At 37.1% G+C, this 19796-nt stretch overlaps 1 protein-coding gene across 1 annotated transcript in view; it reads left to right on the top strand.

Annotated features, from left to right (window-relative positions):
- tcerg1l (transcription elongation regulator 1 like) overlaps window positions 1-19020 on the top strand; it is a gene marked incomplete at both ends in the record, with an annotated part of 73057 nt that extends 54037 nt beyond the window's left edge. Inside the window, 9 exons of the mRNA XM_079477107.1 lie at window positions 4687-4812; window positions 8017-8099; window positions 9575-9663; window positions 12087-12238; window positions 12875-12953; window positions 14516-14654; window positions 15191-15280; window positions 15758-15876; window positions 18864-19020. Coding sequence (XP_079333233.1) covers window positions 4687-4812; window positions 8017-8099; window positions 9575-9663; window positions 12087-12238; window positions 12875-12953; window positions 14516-14654; window positions 15191-15280; window positions 15758-15876; window positions 18864-19020 — 1034 coding nt within the window. The remainder of the gene's footprint in view (window positions 1-4686; window positions 4813-8016; window positions 8100-9574; window positions 9664-12086; window positions 12239-12874; window positions 12954-14515; window positions 14655-15190; window positions 15281-15757; window positions 15877-18863) is intronic.
- Window positions 19021-19796: the final 776 nt, after the last annotated feature.

Raw genomic sequence — 19796 nt, 5'->3', positions numbered from 1 at the left:
TCCAATGACTATACAGCCTCATTCATAATGAAGACGCTGTTCTGTTTCCTCACATAAATAAACAGTGATTATTTTCTTGATCACATGGGCATGACAGGAACTGTAAATTGATACAAATTAGTAGGATGCACAGCGGGTTTGTTGCAAATGACCTCGAGCTTTATGACGAATGCATGCAGAGGCTGTTTTCAGCTCGACTCTTCTAAAGCTTTTAAATGTGATCTGATGTGATAAGTTCACATGTCTGAAGGTGTTGTCACTACAGACCTCAGCGTGCAGAGGCAGTAAGTGCAGGTGGTCTAAAAGGGGCTGTGAACGATTCCCGAAATAACAGCGTTCTCTTGGAAAGCGTTGCCATATTCAAAATGCGGTTCACACGAAAGCTGCTATTTTGGCATTCATAGCATGGTCGCGGCTGCCTGTTCTTCAGGCAAACTTTCATAAAATTTAATTTCGATGTTTTTGAGCCCACATAGTTGATATAAAGGGGGCAATTTAAGGCAAAGAAAAAAAGTCTCTTGTTAAAGAATCCCACAAAATTTGATTTTATTTTGCTTCTTTGCCTTGGCTATATATTACAAAATTGAACCATTGGAAGCCACTTTTTGAGGGGAATAAAGACAGAGCTGAAATTAGGTTTTAGCCAAAAGAAAAGACATCGATAAAAAAAACACTCAGTATAGAGCGGAAGATGAGCAGCTTTGGAATTCAACTTTAAATGAAACCGTGGACTGATAAGCACATGACGTGTACTAATAGTATTCTACTATTTCAAAAATGGTTTTATTTTCAGCCGTTTTTGCTTATACTGCAGGTACTACACGGAAATTATATTTACATTTATCAATACTTGTAGCAAAGAAAAACTAATAAAAAATCTATATATACATTACTTGTTTGTGAAGTATACTTGAAAGTTTTCTTCATGTAAACTTACAGTAACATAATTACTATCTTTGCTCTTCAAGTATTTTACTAGATTTACAAGAAAATTTAAATGAACTCTGGAAAAATAAGGTCAGGTTCCGTACAGGTTGCTCGAACCCGATGTTTTTAAGACAGTAAAACTATGTAAAACGTATTTAATAGGCTATTTCAGTATACTTAGAATATGCCATTATAGTAAACCACTACCCTTTATATTAAACGTATGTATCGGTGGTTTCATTGGACGCACGCATCCTATGTTAGAGAACATGTCTGTTAATGGTTAAAAATAAAGTTTCTCAAAGAATCTTTGGGGTAAAAGGCCACAGAAAGTTTTGAAAACCTTACAAACGAGTGTAACCGCGTGACACAACAAGAGCGTAAAGTAAATGACATTTAAAGACGGCTCGGTCTTAGCTCTGACTACTACATTCTGCCCCTCTCAAAAACATCACAACATATTGTTTTCTTCGTTATTTACTTTATCGTTATAGCATAGTACATCACTATTAACACATGATGCATATATCCAGGGCTACTTGACATTATAATAATGGCACATTTAGCATGCTATATCGCTACATGACATAACAGAACCAGTCACACTGAAGCATCCAGATTTCTCCAATACTACATTATTTAAAAAAAGATCCGACACGATGTCATCAGATTTATTTATATCTGCTGTGGTTATCAAAACCTTCCCTGTTAAGAAAACTGCACTCAGCATCCTCCCCTTTAGAAATGTGAACTGTTGATGGTTATGGCAAAGATTTTTTTTATAAATGTAAAGCTCTTGGCCGTCTACGAACATGAGATGAGATATCAAATGTGCCTGCTGGCTGGAGTTTGATGTCATAATCCCAGTAGTTTTCACTGTCCAACTTCTTGTGGTGAGAAACAAAGTTGTTTTTTACGCTCTATGTAAAAAAACTCATGCCCCTGCGCCCCCTGTGAAAAATGTAGATACTGCTCTTTGACATTATGCCGTTTTAAATGAAACAGAAGTATTACAACGTCTGTTTAAAAGCTTTCAAGCTAACTTGGTACTGGGTAACCAATGGGATCAAGCGGCGAACCGGAAGTCTTAAGCATCAGCCCTACGCGCATACGCAAGGTATGATGGTTGATTATGCGCAGTGCGAAAAATGTGGATACTGACAGATTTTCTTTCTGTACTTTTGAGAACTTTGGGAACTAGACTGAATGCATACTTGGTTAGCTCAAAAGAAGTACACTGGTAGCACACGTGAATAAACCGTGTATAACAAACTGTCAGCCTTAGAGTAATAGACAGCCAGGATGCTCATTTTCGACCTCTCAGTCGAACCTGAAACGTTCAGTGCACATCATCTTTGCTGTAAAGGTTTCACAGCAGCCATTTGTCATGTCTAGGTCATTCCAAACGCTTTCACTGTCTCTGTTTGATGCCTTTATAACAACAGATTATAGATAATGTGCTCTTGTCCCCTAGCCTGTCAGTCCTGACATCAAAACGCATCAAACTCTTAACCTCCCCTAGAGTCATCTCTGTGCTTTGACCCCGTTTTACCCGGCTCAGGCTCGGTTTTTCGCAGGATGTGCCACAAAGCAAATTTTGCTGAACTGGTCAATTGTTATTGTTAAGCCTCCATTTTTTCACAGCTATGTCATATATGTCATAAGCTACAATAGATGCACTCTTATCAAGTAATTTTGTAGATAACAAAGTTAACGCCGGCTAATGATAGCACATGCAATATTAACTCCAACATGATTTAGGGCAACTCATTTCATGCCTGCTAACATCAACATGTAGACTACACTTCCACTGTTGCTTTAGGTAGCTTGAATCCTCTTATCTGCTTCATGATCTTACGCTTTTAATTATTAAATGACTGAGCTGAAAGACGGACCCTTTAATGGAGGCTCGCATGCCTGTAGCCATTAAAGCATATTTTATACGCAACACAAGCAGCTAATTCAATATGGATGAGATACATGAGAGACTCTTTCTGAAGGCTGATGAAAAACCACGGGCGAGACTCAACTTTGAGTGTAATAAATGAAGGCTAATGTACAAAGCAGACATCGAAAAGTGTGTTAATGATTGAAAGCTGCCCAGGGTTATCAATACACCATATTTGTGTGTCTGTGCGTGTCTTATAGATCTGAAAGCAATATTAACAGCCATATTGTTTTAGCGAACAGATGCAAATCTTCAGTTCACGCTCCATTAAATGTTTTAATGAGCAGATCTCATAATCTCCCTCTTCATTTAACTCCCGTAATGCATAATTCATCTAGAAAATAAAAACAGATAGCAAATGACGATTGACGGATGTTTAACTTCCACGTTGTTGATCCGTTTGCTTTGTTGGTAGAGCGTCTTGTTGGTTGGTGGTTCTAGAAAAGATGGTTTCATTGGACGCACACACCTGGCCTGATGTTCACTTCCGGTCTGTGTTTGGTTACAATATAACAATTTAATATCCATTTATATTAATTTATTTTAATATTCTATTGTATACTAATTGTATTCAATTACATTAAAACTACTCAACAGTTGTTGATTCTTTGCGGCGTTCTACCGGTTAAGTTTGGCCCACATCACGTTTATTTATGTTGTTGCCGCTGAAACCGCGCTTGTCCCCTTTTGCCTCGCTATCGCCATCTATGTTTAAAACGTAAAATTGCAGGTCACTTTACGTAGTTATCTTGACATGGGTTGACGTCAAACGAACTCAAACTGACATTTGTGAAAGAATCCTTATACTATAAATCATTATTGTAAGAGTTTTGACAGATTTCTTATGCACTTGCTCAATAACTCATTTAGTTTATTTTGAAGCATATTTGTCTCTATAGAAACAAAGTCTCTATATAGAACGATATTTAAATGATATAACAGTTTATGAATGTGTTATGGATAACAGTTTACCGTTTCAATGGTTCATTTATTTTCCGAGATATTCATAAAAGGCAGATTACAGAAAGCGAAAGCTGAAATAAAGCCTAGCATCTGCTGCCCCTGCCAGTGGAAATGCCACATACATATTCAACCTGACAATCCGTCAACCCCTCTGGATTTCAGCAATGCCCGGCCCACAGCTAAAGACAAATGTAATTAACCTTTATGAACAAGCCGAGTCTGTCGAGCAGAATTCAGACGGACTCTACAAAATGAAAGGTTAAATATGGCTCGTGTTGCTTCCAGCATCTTTCAACGTTTAACTAGTCAGAAGAACTTTTGATTGAAGCTTTGATAAGTTGAGCGTGTGTAATGAAACGCTTTCGCCTCGCGGTGATACAATCTAAATTTGTGAAGCCATGCTGTGATGCTTTTCACGTTTAAAGCTGATATGCATTTTTGGACTGAGAAAGATTTATACATGTTTGTTGAGGAGTGCGTTTGCCTTTTTTGGTTTGTGGTTTAAAGGGATAGTTCACCCCATCATGTATTCATGCTGCTGTCATCTGCAGAACGCAAAAGAAAAGGTATTTTAAAGAACCAAACTACACAAAGGGCCATTGACTTCCACGTATGGACACAAAACCACTAAAAGATCTTTAGAAACATAATTATTTTGTGTTTCACGGAGTCATGAGGGTGAATAAACAATGACATGGTTTTCATTTTTATGTAAACTGTCCCATTAAGTTTTTAAGTATGTTTTTGGGCCTTATTGAGCCCAAACCACATTGACGGTCAGGTTCTGCACAGAAGGAATGACCCAGTTCATGTTTAGAAAAACAGATTGTTCTCTTTGTGTCATTCAGGTACACGCGGCAGCTGGGAGGGTTTGCTGGGACATGTCCTGCCCTCACACATTACCGCGGTAACATCGCTCAATGCTCCTGGAGTAACACTGCTTACTGGAAACTGGAAAGAGCAAAGACGAGCAGGTGTGTTTATACACAATATAGAAACACATTTAAAACGCAATGTCACAACAAACAGTGAGAAGTTGTAATATAGTAGTTTGCGATTTCTTTTCCAAGCCTCTGATTATATATCACTGTGAGTGTCACCTTTCCTTATATAAATTATTTTTTATTTAGATTTGGTTGGAAAGTAGATAACCTTTGCCTTAAAATGTTCTTCTTTAAAATGTGTTTCTATCCCAGTCCCTACTAGTTTTGTTCGTGTTATTATCTGTCTGCTCTCTCTCTCTAAAATGGGCTTCTAAGTCTCTTAACTGCATCGATTTGTGGATTTCTTTGACAACTTTATTGCAAAGTTTCTACCCTGCAGTCAATTCTTAAGGATACTTTTATTTATTTTTACAGCATCGCCCTGTCACTTTTGTTATTTTTTGGTACACACAGAAAAGGATGATAATATGTATTGCTTTTCCAATCATCACGTGATTCATGACACCATTCCAAATTTTTATTTAATGGAATTAAAATGTGTAGATGTATTGTGGTCATTTCAGTCCAGTGTTTGTCGAATTTCACCAAAATCAAACCTCAGGAGTGACAAAGTCGTCTAACAGCAATGCGAAAGAATGACAGCATGACAAGACACATGAAAACTGTGATAAAAGGTTTATCCAGGTTATCGCATAAAAAATATAATTTTGTACTTTTCTAAACTACATGAATATCGCTGTTGTATTATTTAAAAGTGAATATGAACGGAACATATTTTCTGCTGTTTTGACTTGTTTCTCCAGTTTTCATTTTCTGCAAATAAGTGCAAATATAAACAAAATTTGAATTTGAATTTGAAATTTGGGAGAAATATTGTTAATAGTTCACATAATGAAACAAAGATGAATAGTCATTCCTATACATAGTAAATTCAGAAAAACGCAAAAAGTTTTGAAATGTTCATATAATGTATATATTTAATTATTATTTATAATTAATTTTCATTATTTTATTATTAATTATATTTTAATGTTTAAAAAATGTATTTAAGCAAAACACTTTTTTGTTTGTTTTTGTGTTCTTTGAATTTACATTACATGTAAGCTTATATCACTTTTGTGTTGACACTTTTTTTACGTTATTTTGAGCCTGAGAACACTCCCGTAAACGGTTCACTTCTGTTGTGGTCACAAAGCACAGCTTCTTTTGACTTGCTTGCTAACAACTTCAAAGCTGACTTGAATTCATTTTGTATTTTTGTTCACTGCAGTTCTGCATTTTCCGTCACAGAGCATGTTTATCGTGACTCAAACAGCTTGACACAAGCAGTCAGTAGCGACACACCATTGTTTGTTATGAATGTAAGACTTAGAGTGGTCGCATGCCACGCGAGCGTGTCTTCTGACAGAAACAGATAAATGAGCGACGTAGGCGTGGATGAGAGAATCCCAGTCATCGCTTCCAGCGTCGAGATGATAACTGATATAAATCAAACAGAATCTTCATTCGACCTTAATTGCAAAGCAGTTGCTTGTTGTAAGAGTTGCTATAGGGCCAGAAGAGTTTCATGCAAATTTAATCGGGATATGTCAGCTTTGAATGTTTTATAAAACAAGTCGTTTCAGATTCACGCTGGCCCTCTCGTATTTAGTCCCTGTGATCACGAAAAACCTTGACTTTTTAAAGTGTGATCTCTAGGCCAACGGAAATGGAAGTCATGGAACAGAGGCGTACCTTTGTTTTGAAAAGTGGTGGGAGCAGGGATGACAAAAACAATACTTTAATCAATTGTTTCTGTAATAACTCGTTGAGAATATTTATCATATGTACTCTGCTTTTCCACTCCAGCTATCACAGTATGTGGTTCCCAAACTGTCATTCGGGGAAGATCATTTGGCTGTTGCGATGCATTACACTTAAAAACAGTTTATTCTTATGATTAAAAATGTCATTGGTTTTACGCATTTTGTGCTTGGACACTGGATGCAAAAGCAAGCGCCGCAAGTACGGATGATGCACGCATTTCATACTGGCCGTGTTTCTGGAGTAGTGGCTCTCTGTCTTCTGCAGATCTAACTGTGGAGCAGCGGGAGACGGTGAGAAAGTGGCGCATCCTGAGCTTTCCACACATTTTTCCCCAAAACAATACACACCTTCCGCAAGCATTTCTTAATTTCTTCCAAAAAGCAGTGAGGACATGTCCCACCCGTAAATTACGCCTATGGAAATGTAATGTACATTTTTAGAGTAAATATTTGTTTTGTAGTTTTGCACTGATTTAGAATATTAACCATATAATCCCTGTCGAGTTTGTGTAAAGTCAAACTTGCTTCAATATGCGACTTCAATTCGAGTTTCATTTGATTCAGGACCAAAGATCAAGCAGCACATTTTGATTTCCACTTTATTCTTGGCCACATCTCATTTCAAAGCTTTCCATCGAGAAGTAAAAATTATTTTAGGCCAGACTCCGCTCGAGTGCGTCCAAAACTAACTAAAGTGAATGACAATGCTGTGTATAATGCTTTTAACCATCACTGCCGGTCACAGTGGGTTTCTTCCTATTGATTTTGTCTGCCATGCGTTCAGTGGCATTTGGAGTCGTGATTTATTCGGATCAATTTCTGTTAAAAATCTTTTGAAATCTCTTTTCAGAACTTTCAAACGTTGCTTGGAAAATTATATTTTATTTGTATGCCTTATTGACTTGCTGAACACTTAGATAACGCGGAAAACTGCTCTGTTTTATTATTTTATATTGTACATGTAGATTATATTGTATTGGATCTCTAGCATAAATACAATATTATACCGTATACTGTACATACGGTGCTTCACATGTGAAAGTTTTAGATAAAAAAGCTAAGCAATGAAATCACACGAATAATATTTAATTGCACATATAATGTATATATATATTGATTCACTGTATGTAAATGAAGTCACCCATCATTGCTGGATCATTGTTCTGCCTTAAAATAGAAAAACTGAAATAGGTTTAATTATAAACTGATGTGCAGTGTTTTCATTTCAGGAATACATTAATGAAATTGAATAGCATAACAATTTCATTAGCAGACGGAGTAAATGTTTAAAGGTTTAATTATAATTCCTGACATGCATTACAGGGAATTGTCTTTTGCAATATTTACTATTGATGAGCCACTTTAGACAATGTGGATTTAAGGAGACGACATCGGCAGAATATTGATCATTTGTCTTTCTCATTGTCAGATAAGATATTGGAACTGAAGAAGACGCCTAGCGCGGACGCCCTCGTTCTCCACCCTGATCCAAACCCACGCACTAAACCTGAGGTTTTTCATTCATTCATTTGTATTTTTGATACTTAAACCCGTGTTTTTGGCGACATCAACATAATGGGCATCACTTGTCAGTTCATTTGTTTCCGGACCTTTGGTCTCAACGAAAATCATGTCAAGTTTTCTTTGAGGGTGAAATTAAACGGATTTGTGGTAAAGGTCAAACTGCGGCAAAATCAAATTTGGAGTCCAATTAAGATGGAGTTTATAATGGCTTTTGTTCGAGTGCGGTGTACCGCTGTGCCCCGATAGGTAATGGCTTTTAAAAACTTTTCAGCCAGATTAATTCGAGAAATTTACCCAGAATGATCATTCATTTGACCGTAAAGACAGAGCGAGGCTCCAGGCCAACAGATGTGGAGAGTTAGTAGTCTCCATCAGTTGGTCATGTAGGAACTGGGTAATTCCGAGTGTGTGTTTAGTGCTGAACACAATGAAAACAATGTTTTATTATGTGGCCTGTAACCTATTGAAGTTAGATAATTGAAGTTAAGCTAGAATAACCACATGATAAAATACTGTTTAGTATTTACTATAGTAAACTGTGGTAAACTGCAGTATGTATTGTAGGCATTGCTATGCCTTGTTAATGTACAGTATACCTCAGTATTCTGTAGTGTCAACTATAGTGATAAATACAGTACTAAACACGGAAGTACACTTTTGGTATTTACTATAGTATACCGTACTAAATTATAGAAAATAGTAGACTTTGTTCATATACTGTACTATAGTATTAACTGTAGTGAAATAATAAACCGTAGGAAACACTGTGGTGCACTTTGGTATTTACTATAGTAAACTGTAGTAAATTGTCTCATACTGTAGTACATATCAGAAATCAATACACCTTTTCATGAACAGTACACAACAATACTCTGTAGTATTAACTGTAGTGATTTGATCATCAACGGTAGTAAATACTATAGTGCACTTTGGTATTTACTATAGTAAACTGTAGTAAAATATTGTTTACTGTAGTGCATTATAGAAATTAGTATACTTTGTTCATGCATACTTCAGTATTCTGTGGTGTTAACTGTAGTGGAATTATAACCTGCAGTAAATACAATAGTGCACTTTTGTATCTACTATAGTAAAATTTAGTAATTTAGCAGTATTTGCTACATTCATTTCTAGTATGCTGTATTACTTTATATTAATTAGAAGACTATACTGTATATTTCAATATTTTGTAGTATGAACAATAGTGACTTGATCAACTGTAGCCTAGTAAATACTGTAGTACACTTAAATAGTTACTCTGGTAAGGTTCAAATAGCTTTCCTACAGCTTACTATAGTAAATACTAAAGCATTATACATTTTTGTTTTTCTTGTGGGCGAAATGAAATAGCCATATTCTAACTCAAAGTGCTCACTTTGTATTTGACTGTTACTGTATCATCACATTTAACATTATCATTCGCTCTTGGATGTTATGCTGATATACTGTGTATTTGTGTCTAGGATGAGACTTTTAAAGTCAACATGGATGAGGACAGTTCGCCCAAAGATAATGGGCCGGTTGCATCTACACCGATACCTGGATCACCATGGTAACTGCAATGCTAATCCTCAATCTGACGCATTTTTATAACTTATAAATAACTCTGCAAGTTAATCAGCAATACATTTAAAATGGCAGTATTGTAGGTGCAAGCTGTCTATGGGTTAGCCTATAAGGTATAAAATCCAACACATTATTACACATTGTGGTTGCATCTCATATAACGGCTATAAAGCCATTTAAATGACACATGTCACTTTCTCAGTGTTTGATGATGGAATTGTGATATAGTGGAAACAGATGCAATGACACACAAACACAAACCTGCATTATGACAATGTGTTATGCAAGATGTTTCTCTCTGCCAGAGGAGTGCGGTGCTTTCCCTCACTGCATACAAACATACACGCACAAACATAATTTCTTGCAGCTCCGCAGGCATCCCGGCTTAACGCGTTCAGCTTTTGTTGACTCACAGAGCCAAATTCACTGGTAAATCTTTGCATTTAACTCGTACTCGAGACCCTCGGGCTTCAGGGGACTCTCAGAAACACGAGCTGTTGCATAATTATCCAGTTCAGATGAGATTCTTGTTGGATATAAAAACGTAAAGAGCGGAGACCCACAGGAAATAAATCTATAATCTTTAAATTGCTGCAATGTAGAGATTAAGAAAATTAATTGGAAAGAAAAGACCCCAGAACATCTCACACGTGCCTCCTTGTGTGAAAAGAAAATCACAGATGACATCTCGTAGTTCAGTTTTTCTCACTGAGATTAAATGGAAAATGAAAACTTTCCTTGAGTCTTCGGCGTTTCAGTTATTTCTCCACAGGAAAAGTATCAGCAAATCTCGCAAATGTCTCCATTAGTGTTTCAGAAGTGATCTCGACAATGTCGCAAACTGAGCTCAGATCATTGAAGATCTCACTATGAATTTAAACATTTATCATCAAATTGACCAAAATCCCGATTATTTGACCTCTACAATCTACATTCATTTTACACCTCCAAACAATTTTCTCATTTCTGTTTCTATTTTTTATTCTTCTAAGCAGTGTTGAATTTTTAAATGAAACGCAACTCAGAAAACTCCTTACGTTTTACATTTTCCTCCAAGTCTGAGATCTCGATGTCTTTTTTGTATCTTTTTATACATAGAGTAAATTAAATTCCATTTGTTGGTTCTAGATATATGTATATATATATATTTTGTCTCTGCATATTAAAGGTCCAGTGTGTCATTTTTGAAGGATCTTTTGACAGAAATGCAAAATAATTAACAAAACTATGTCTTCAGAGGTGTATAAAGACCTTACATAATGAAGCGTTGTGTTTTGATTTCCTTAAAATGAGCTTTTCCATCTACATGCACGGCAGGTCGCCTTACATTGAATTCACCATGTTTTTTCTACAGTAGCCCTAAAGGGACAAACTGCAGAGCGCGTTTCGTACATACGTTATCTCCTTCGGCAAAGAAGCGAAAACATGACGACATCATAGTCCCCTGTCAGCCACCGTAGTGCTTTGAAAGGTAGGGGTGGAGCGAGCCATTGGTTGCAGTTGGCAACCTCACCACTAGATGCTGCTAAATTTCATACAGTGGACCGGCTGCTATAGTAGAGAGTCTTGTTAAATTGAAAAGAAATCATAACCTTTAAGTCTCTAGGTCTATAAAAAACTCATTCTAAAGGGATAAATGTGTCTTCAGTAAGAGTTCCCGGCCTTTAAAGCTTAGTTTATGCTTATTGTTTTATAAATATACAGAGGTTTTACGGATGTGATCCACAAACACAGAATCCCTGCGATATTATAGGAAATATAAATAAAGCATGTGAGCAGTGCCAGCCATCTGTCTGCGCTATGAATAACTGCATATGAGCTGAGCGGATGTGCCATTTCAGAGATTTTTTAATATCATGGGGTCAGTTCTACAGCACTGATGTGATGGGGAAGCAAAATGAAATGTCAGAATTGGTTTGTCATGGTTGGCGTGAGGTTGTATCAAATTACCTCACAGACTACCGCGGAATCTATGAATACTTCATCCGACACGCATCACGTCAGACCCGAAATGGGTCCGAAATTATAATCGCGACGCCAAAATATCCAGGGCGGCCATTTTGTGTCACTTTTTGATTTATGACAAGTACCTAAAATGCGTAATAGTCGAAACTTGAGGTCGGAGATATCGTGAATTTGATCTGTTAAAAATCTCCTGATCTGTCATCATGAGGGATGAGTTTGAAATAGAAAACCGTCTGGTGAGGTAAAACACGTCACAGTCCATAGTAAACAAACCGATCCCAGTCGTCCTCAGCTCTTCGGTGTGACCCACAGTCCCGTCTGGGTCTCTTCGGTCTCTCTCTGGCAGATTTTTGTCATTCGTTGGGATTTCGAAGCCATCTGTGAGCCAAACACAAAACACTGTCAGATTGTTGGCGTGCGTGACATCTGTTCTCTTCTGTCTAGGTGTGTGGTGTGGACGGGAGACGACAGGGTATTTTTCTTCAACCCCACAATGCACCTGTCAGTATGGGAAAAACCGGTGGATCTGAAAGACCGTGGAGACCTCAACCGCATCATAGAGGATCCGCCACATAAACGCAAAAAAGACTCTTTAGGTGAGAGCTGATGGTCGTTTCTGGATCTCATCGCTGGCAACTGGATTGTAGTTTCCAGTCCCTAGCTGACACTTTCAGGGCTGTAATTCGGTGATCATGACACATGAATCCTGCTGTGAAATTCAGGGTCACATTCATGCGAAGGGGCTGAACTCCACACAGAAGTTTAATCCTCACTGTGAGATAATGATGCTCGAGTGACATTAATACACCCACAAACCGCCGGCGGTACTCGTGGATTACGTAAAGGCACTAATCCAATGAAATAGCTCAACAAATATTGAATTAGTCTGGATCTTGTCTGGAAGTTATTATATGCTTGGCTTGATTTCCCATCCAGCTTCTCATCTGTATTGATTTAGTTATATTGCCGTTTCAAGGATATTATCTATCGATGACCTTAATCTATTTGACTTCTGCAATTTAAATATGACCGTTCCAGCGAATTCGTTCTCGGGTTTTACTTTACAGATGAACAACCTGACAGCTTTTGTTGTATTACCAAGTGGTTTAAATATAGAATCAACACTTTAAACATTTAATTCACATATTCATAATTTAAATAATTATATTGTAGACTTTTATTCTTCTGAACGCAACGCTTTTAAAAGTCAAATGTGCCTGTATCGTCAACAGACGACGACTCGTATTCTCCATTCGCTGATGATGATGATGATACAGATGAAGATTGTGGATCAAAGAGCAAACGCAACAGGTGAGTGATGTGAAAACGCTAAAGTAACAGATCTATTCTGATGCTTTTATTCACACAGGAGATTTTGACAGACGCGTCGTGTGTCACTCATCCTGATAATCACGACTCCACGGGAAAGCTCTGGGTTTGGGATGACAACATCTGCACTCACAGCTTGCCGTTCATTTTCTCACACTGTCTCTCGTGGAGATTATTTAAATGTAACAAGTGCTACCAAACGTCTGCTCGGAGACAAGCCCCACGCTTTACATTTCGTCCAGAAACACTAGAGTGTGTTTGTCTGAAGAATTTAATAAAAAAATGATATAAGTCCTAAGTTTACAGTTTTGTTTGTGAAGAAACTTATTCTGTTCTGTTTTTGACTTTATGGCTCCTTACTTTCCACAACAATAATAAAAAACCACTCAGTCAGACTCAATAAGATGTTATGGCATAACTAGAACATTTTGATTTAAATTATGTTGTTTAAGCTTCTGTTAATGCTCGTTTTGTCTTATTTTAAATATTTAGGTTATCTTGAGGCCACGGTTCAGAAACAATTAATTAATATATACAGAAAAATAAGAGACCATTTCAAATTCATTTGTAGTTTTCTTCTGAATTTACAATTTTTAGGTTACACTGTCACATTTTTTCCACATTGTAGGAAAAATTGTAGAATCATCAAAACTGTAGAATAACACAAAGGCAACTATATGGATTATGTTTTGACTAAATTATAACAAGTTAAACATTTTTATTTAGAATTTTTAGAGTCTTAAGTGTAGTCACCTTTAGCCTAATATTTGCAAAAATGTCCTCTTGCTATTTTCTCAAGCAGCTTCTTGGGGTTTCATTTTTGTGCTTTTTGAAAAATATTATAGTAGTTCCCATCTATTCTGTGTTCTTTCTGGCTGCTCTTTTATAAGTCATTTTTCATTAAATACAATTTGTATTAGTTCATAATAAATAAAGTTTATATTTTCACAATTATATTTTTGTCTTTAATACTAATTTCAGATATTTAAGCATACACCTTCAGATCAAAACCTTTTTTTACGCAATGATCATTTCACATAAGTGTTCAAAAACTTTTGACCGGTAGCGTTTAAGTAAAATGATCATTGTTGTGTCTTTCTGTGAACTATAACAATATTTCTCCCAAATTTAAAATTAAAATCTTGTTTCTATTTGGATTTGTTTGCAGAAAATGAAAACCGGAGAAACAGGTCAAAATTACAGAAAATATGCTCTGTATTTTTTCAGACCTCAAATACTGCAAAGAAAACAAGTTCATATTAACTTTTAAACCATATAATAGTACATATATTTAGAAAAAGAAGTTTACGTGATAACCTGGAGTTTTCATGTGTCTTATCATGTTGTCATTCTTTCACATTGCTGTTGGATGGCTTTGTCACTCATGAGGTTCGATTTTGTTGAAATTCAACAGACACTGGACTGAAATGGCCACAATACATCTAGAAATGCAGATTAAATGGAATTTGAAATGGTGTCTTAATTTTTTTCACAGCTGTATGTGAATGAACAAATCATTAATATGTTTATTAATATCTTTAAAGACTGGAGCACAATGTTGAATGTGATGAACTGAGTGGAGAAAAATGCGAACAGAAGGGTTTTTCTTCATCATCTGATAAGATGAGTCTACCGCTGGAGCTCCGAATCGCCCACTTTAGAGACATGCTTCTGGAACGAGGGGTAAGAGCTTCATTTACAGTATATATATCTGTCATATTTTCAAGGTTTAAAGAAATACAAGAATTAAAAAAGTTGTGTCACTCATTATTTACTCATCTGCATTGATGAGAAATTTGTATTGCACGTTTTGTAGTTTATTTTGACAATGAAAAAGTGCTCTTAAATTTCAGAAATAGCCAATCTTGCTTTCCTCCATTCCCAGTTTTCCCTTTTCGTGTTAAACTGAAAAAAGAAATACACAAAAGCATAATGCACACAAGTTTAGAACAACATCAGGGTGAGATGACGTTTTTGAGAGCTCAGTTTATCTTCAGTTCATCTGCAGAGGCGAACCAGAGTTATTCTGTAGTTGATCTCCACTCCATCACTGAACACTTCTGCTCCACAATGTTCCTCAAAATCTCACTGAGGGAACGTTTTTTACCGGCAGTGTGTTTGCACACAGTGTGTATGTTGAAATGAAGTAACGCAGCAGGCAGTAATTGACGTGAGTTTGTTGTGCTTGAGCAGTATTTCATCGCGCTTGTCTTGAACAGGTGTCTGCGTTCTCCACCTGGGAGAAGGAATTACACAAAATTGTCTTTGATCCGCGTTACCTGCTGCTGAGTCCAGAGGAACGTAAACAGGTATCTCACGACGATCTCGCTTCTGCTCACATCAGCCTCGATAAACGTCAAACATTAACCAAACTTCAAACTCAATTCACTCCAGACCTCCACGAGTTTACCACTATTCTGTTCTTAGATGTTTTGTTGTTTTACTGGAAATGTAACCCGAAATGGCTTGTATATTAAATATTCATGCGGTAATGTGTATGTTTTTGTAGATCTTGTCAATTTTTTTGTTTTTATTTAAAACCTCATGTACACAAACCAGAACATAAATAATTCATAAAAAAAAATTATGAGTTTGGCTTCAATACAAAACAACATCACATAGCATTTGAGCTCGAAAACCCAAGATACCCAAAACTGTAAAACTAATGTACCTTTATATTTTGTATACTTTAAACGTCCTAAATCTAGATTCTGACTGCATATGAAACTGAATGTACAGGTATAACCTATAACGTAAATGAGAACGTTTTGTCTCTTTGTCCTCAGATTTTCGAACAGTTCGTCAAAGCAAGAATGAACGAGGAGTGCAAAGAGAAAAAGTGCAAACTTCAGCAAGCCAAGGAGGAATACAGAAAACTGCTGGAGGAGTCGAAAGTCACGTCTAGGTGAGTTTAAAACAGCCCGATGTCTCTTCCTGATTCATTAATAAGATCATCTCTAGAATGAAGCAGAGCTCTTAAAGGGGGGATTTAACGCTCTTTCATGCATTCTGACATCTTTACGCTGTTAAACGTGCTGGCTTCTCATGCATAACATGGTCAACATGTTAAAAAACAAGTTGGACGTATGATGTATTATTTGCTGTGCATGATACACCCCAACTTGTTTCTGAAAGTTTTTTATAAGTCTTCGTAACAGGGATCTTATTCCTTTTATTGGGCAACTCTCCTGGAAAAGCTCGGCAAGGAGAAAGCCATAACACGCCACGTGCCAACCGACGAGCGATAGTAAGACCCGCCTACCAACAAGATCGCTGTTCTGCGTCAAGCTTGGGTCTGCACTGCAGCTCGTAACACTTGCGATAGGGAGAGAAGCTGAGGTGTGTTTGTTTGTTCAGGGCACTTCAGTGATGGATGTTATATAAACAGTGGATATAATGCTCGATTGGGAGATCGTTTGAAACTGATAGTTGGCGCGGTCCCAGTGCTAAAAGATGCCAGACATGAACTGCGCGCGGTATGTCAAACTAAGTCATACATCTATGTTTTGTTGGCAATCGGCGTGTACCTGCATAATGTGAAAAACAAGAAGGGATTGATGCGATAATGTGTTGTGTGCTCATGCTGTAGATAAAAAGATTTATCGGATATACTGTAATATACGAGGAGGAGATTTAGATTGAAGTCTTTTTGTGCGCTCTTACTGCGTTCTTTTTCCTGATTCATTTATAGTGAACATAGCAGAAGAAATATTAAGCACAAATATTAACACATGCACAATTCTTTCCAAACAATGTAAATTGTAAGGAAAAGATCATTTTAAATAAATCATTCTTGGGTAGATACTGTCGTGAACGTGGACGTGGAACGTGGTGGAAGAACCCAAGTGCAGGCAGACACGGACGGTGACGGGGTTAACAGAGATTTTAATAAATAATAAACACAAAGCAAACACCCGCGATGGGGGGAAAACACTGAAAACAAAGACTTCCCACATGGGGGGCAAACATAACCAAACACAAGACTCACTAGATAACTTAACATTAGGCATGGCATGGCATGGCATGGCATGGCATGGCATGGCATGGCATGGCATGGCATGGCATGGCATGGCATGGCATGGCATGGCATGGCATGGCATGGCATGGCATGGCATGGCATGGCATGGCATGGCATGGCATGGCATGGCATGGCATGGCATGGCATGGCATGGCATGGCATGGCATGGCATGGCATGGCATGGCATGGCATGGCATGGCATGGCATGGCATGGCATGGCATGGCATGGCATGGCATGGCATGGCATGGCATGGCCAAAAGAACTCTACATACAGTGCCGGGAACAAGTACAGCATACAAGTCAAACGAACGAGCACAAGACAATAGACAAGAGGGCATTAAATAGGGAAACTAACAAAGGAGATAACAATGGGCAGGTGTGGGTAATGAGACACAGGAGGAAAGCAATACTAGGAACGAGAGGGGCGGGGCCAAATGACGAGACTGGAGAGAACACATATTATGTCCTGATTGACCATAATATGTTTCTCTCCACATAAAACACGTGGGTCTGTCATGATTCTGCCCCTAGACCAGAAAACCAAGACAAGATTAGGCAGAATCATGACAGATACAGTTGATATATTTATTCTTTATTCTTTAAATATATTTCCAATAAAACTACAGTATTAACTATAGTAATTTGTAATACATAATTACTAAATTATATAGTAAGCTATAGTAAATATGCTTCTATACTATTGTGTAGTATTAACTATATGAAATTATGGCTTTTGAACAATAAATCTTAAACTGTATTCAATTTTGTAACATACTGTAGTATTTACTAGAACAAATTGTAACATGTTGTATATTGTAGTTAATGATAGTAAATATACTACTATAGTATTTTGTAGTACTACTAACTATATTAAATGATAACTATATAAAATATTATAACTTTAACATGTAGTTAATATTGTAGTATTTACTATTGTAAATTGTCATTTCTTTTTATTATATTCTTTATATTACCTATAGTATGTGAATAAACAGTTTACTTTTCTGTTCATTATCGTACCTTTTAAAACACTACGGTATCTAGGACGTTTACTGAAGTTTACAGTGGTAAATATTATAGTATACTATAGTATTTTTCATGAGGGTACATGCAGTATAAGTATTTTCAAAGCTCAAGACAAACAACAAGACAAACAACGACACATCTCTGTCCAACACTATTTATTCTACCCTTGTGTTTGTTCTATACACGGCACACAACAACCCTAAAGTCATATATAAATTTACAGTTACATTTACATCGGCTTACAGGCGCAAGGCATATCTTGAGATCAGAATATCTTATGTAGCAACCACATTGCAACACTTTAAAAGCCTCTCAAGACACCTCAGCAACCATATAGAAAAATCCAGGCAGACACGCAGCACTATAATGATTTTTGCACAAGCAAGATTTCTCATTTGCAACCATGCGAAACAGCAACAAGACAACTGAGGATTTTACAGCATCCTGTGAAAGGAGCGATGTTTTCTTGCGAGACTGATCTGTGGGAGGTGAACCTGGTGTTTCAGCACATTGGGTTGCCAGGTTTGCGTTTAGCCGCCTATAATGCTGTGAGGCAGTACAAGACAGCAGATAATGTATTGCTCCTGAAGCAGGTACACAAGTTTCGCCTGATGTTTTCACCGAACATTTCGCCCGCTGCTCAGACACAGCGAAATTGTCCTGCATCCTTCCATTTCTCTAACCGAAAAGGGTTTACTGTCAAACCACGGAACACATTCTCAATCAAACCTCTATTAGACCACATTTTCAAGAGGAAAACACAGAACCATCCAAAGCGATGATTTCAAACCATCACACTGCTGAAATAAAACCGTATCAGAAATCTCATTTCTGTCTTCTCTCGTAGATCAACATTCAAAGAGTTTTTGGAAAAGTACGGGAAAGATCCACGCTTCAAACAAGTTGTGAAGAGGAAAGACCAGGAGCTGTTTTTTACCCAGTTCATCAGCACGTTGAAGAAACGGGATAAAGAAAACCGACTGCGGCTGAGAAAGATGAGATGAGGATTTGTGGGCATTGGCGAGAGCTCTTTGGATTCATCACATGGTCGGGATCAGTGTTTTGGTGATAATGTCCCTCCGTATGTGTGACCAGAGGATGCGGCGAAACCTACGGCGGCATTGTTATTTGCTTTCCAATGACTGATTTTCAAACAAAACAAAAGAAATGCCCAACAAGCACAATCTGGTCGGATGGAAGCGGCTTTACACATAGGAATCACAGCTTGTGAATTAACTCCATACTGAATGTGTTTCATATTGAAGCTCTTAATCTCTGAATCTCAACGCTGAACATGTATACGCTGTTTGACCCGACAGATGTACACAACACTACATAAAGCCATTGACCTGTGGGTGCAGGTAGAGAAGGATTTTTAATAATTGTAAATAGATGTCGATGAACTGCTATAAAAGTGACTGTAAAAGTGAATGATTTCGTTTAATGGATATGATTCTCCAGTGAATTTGTGAGAATCAATAAGTGATGTTGTGCATTGATGGGTCTCTTGTCTAACGGTTTGTGTAATTCAATTTGTCATGATGTTGTAAAATTAAAAGTTTGACAATGCTGAAAAAAGTGCAGAAAAAATGTTCTGTAAGAAAAATAAGATCTAGTGGATTCATTTAGATGAATTAAAATAACTGAATTGAATAATGAAGTTATTTTTTCACGATGCCATTAAGTTGTCAGTCTATTCATTCAATACACGATGCGTCATATTGTTACCATGTAACAATTACGAGTATTCGGTCATTTCACCTTTTGATTTGTCTTGTTC

This window comes from Barbatula barbatula (genome assembly GCF_947034865.1).
Source record: "Barbatula barbatula genome assembly, chromosome: 16".
NCBI classification, from domain to species: Eukaryota; Metazoa; Chordata; class Actinopteri; order Cypriniformes; family Nemacheilidae; genus Barbatula; species Barbatula barbatula.
This window is presented reverse-complemented; position numbering and strand designations above follow the sequence as displayed.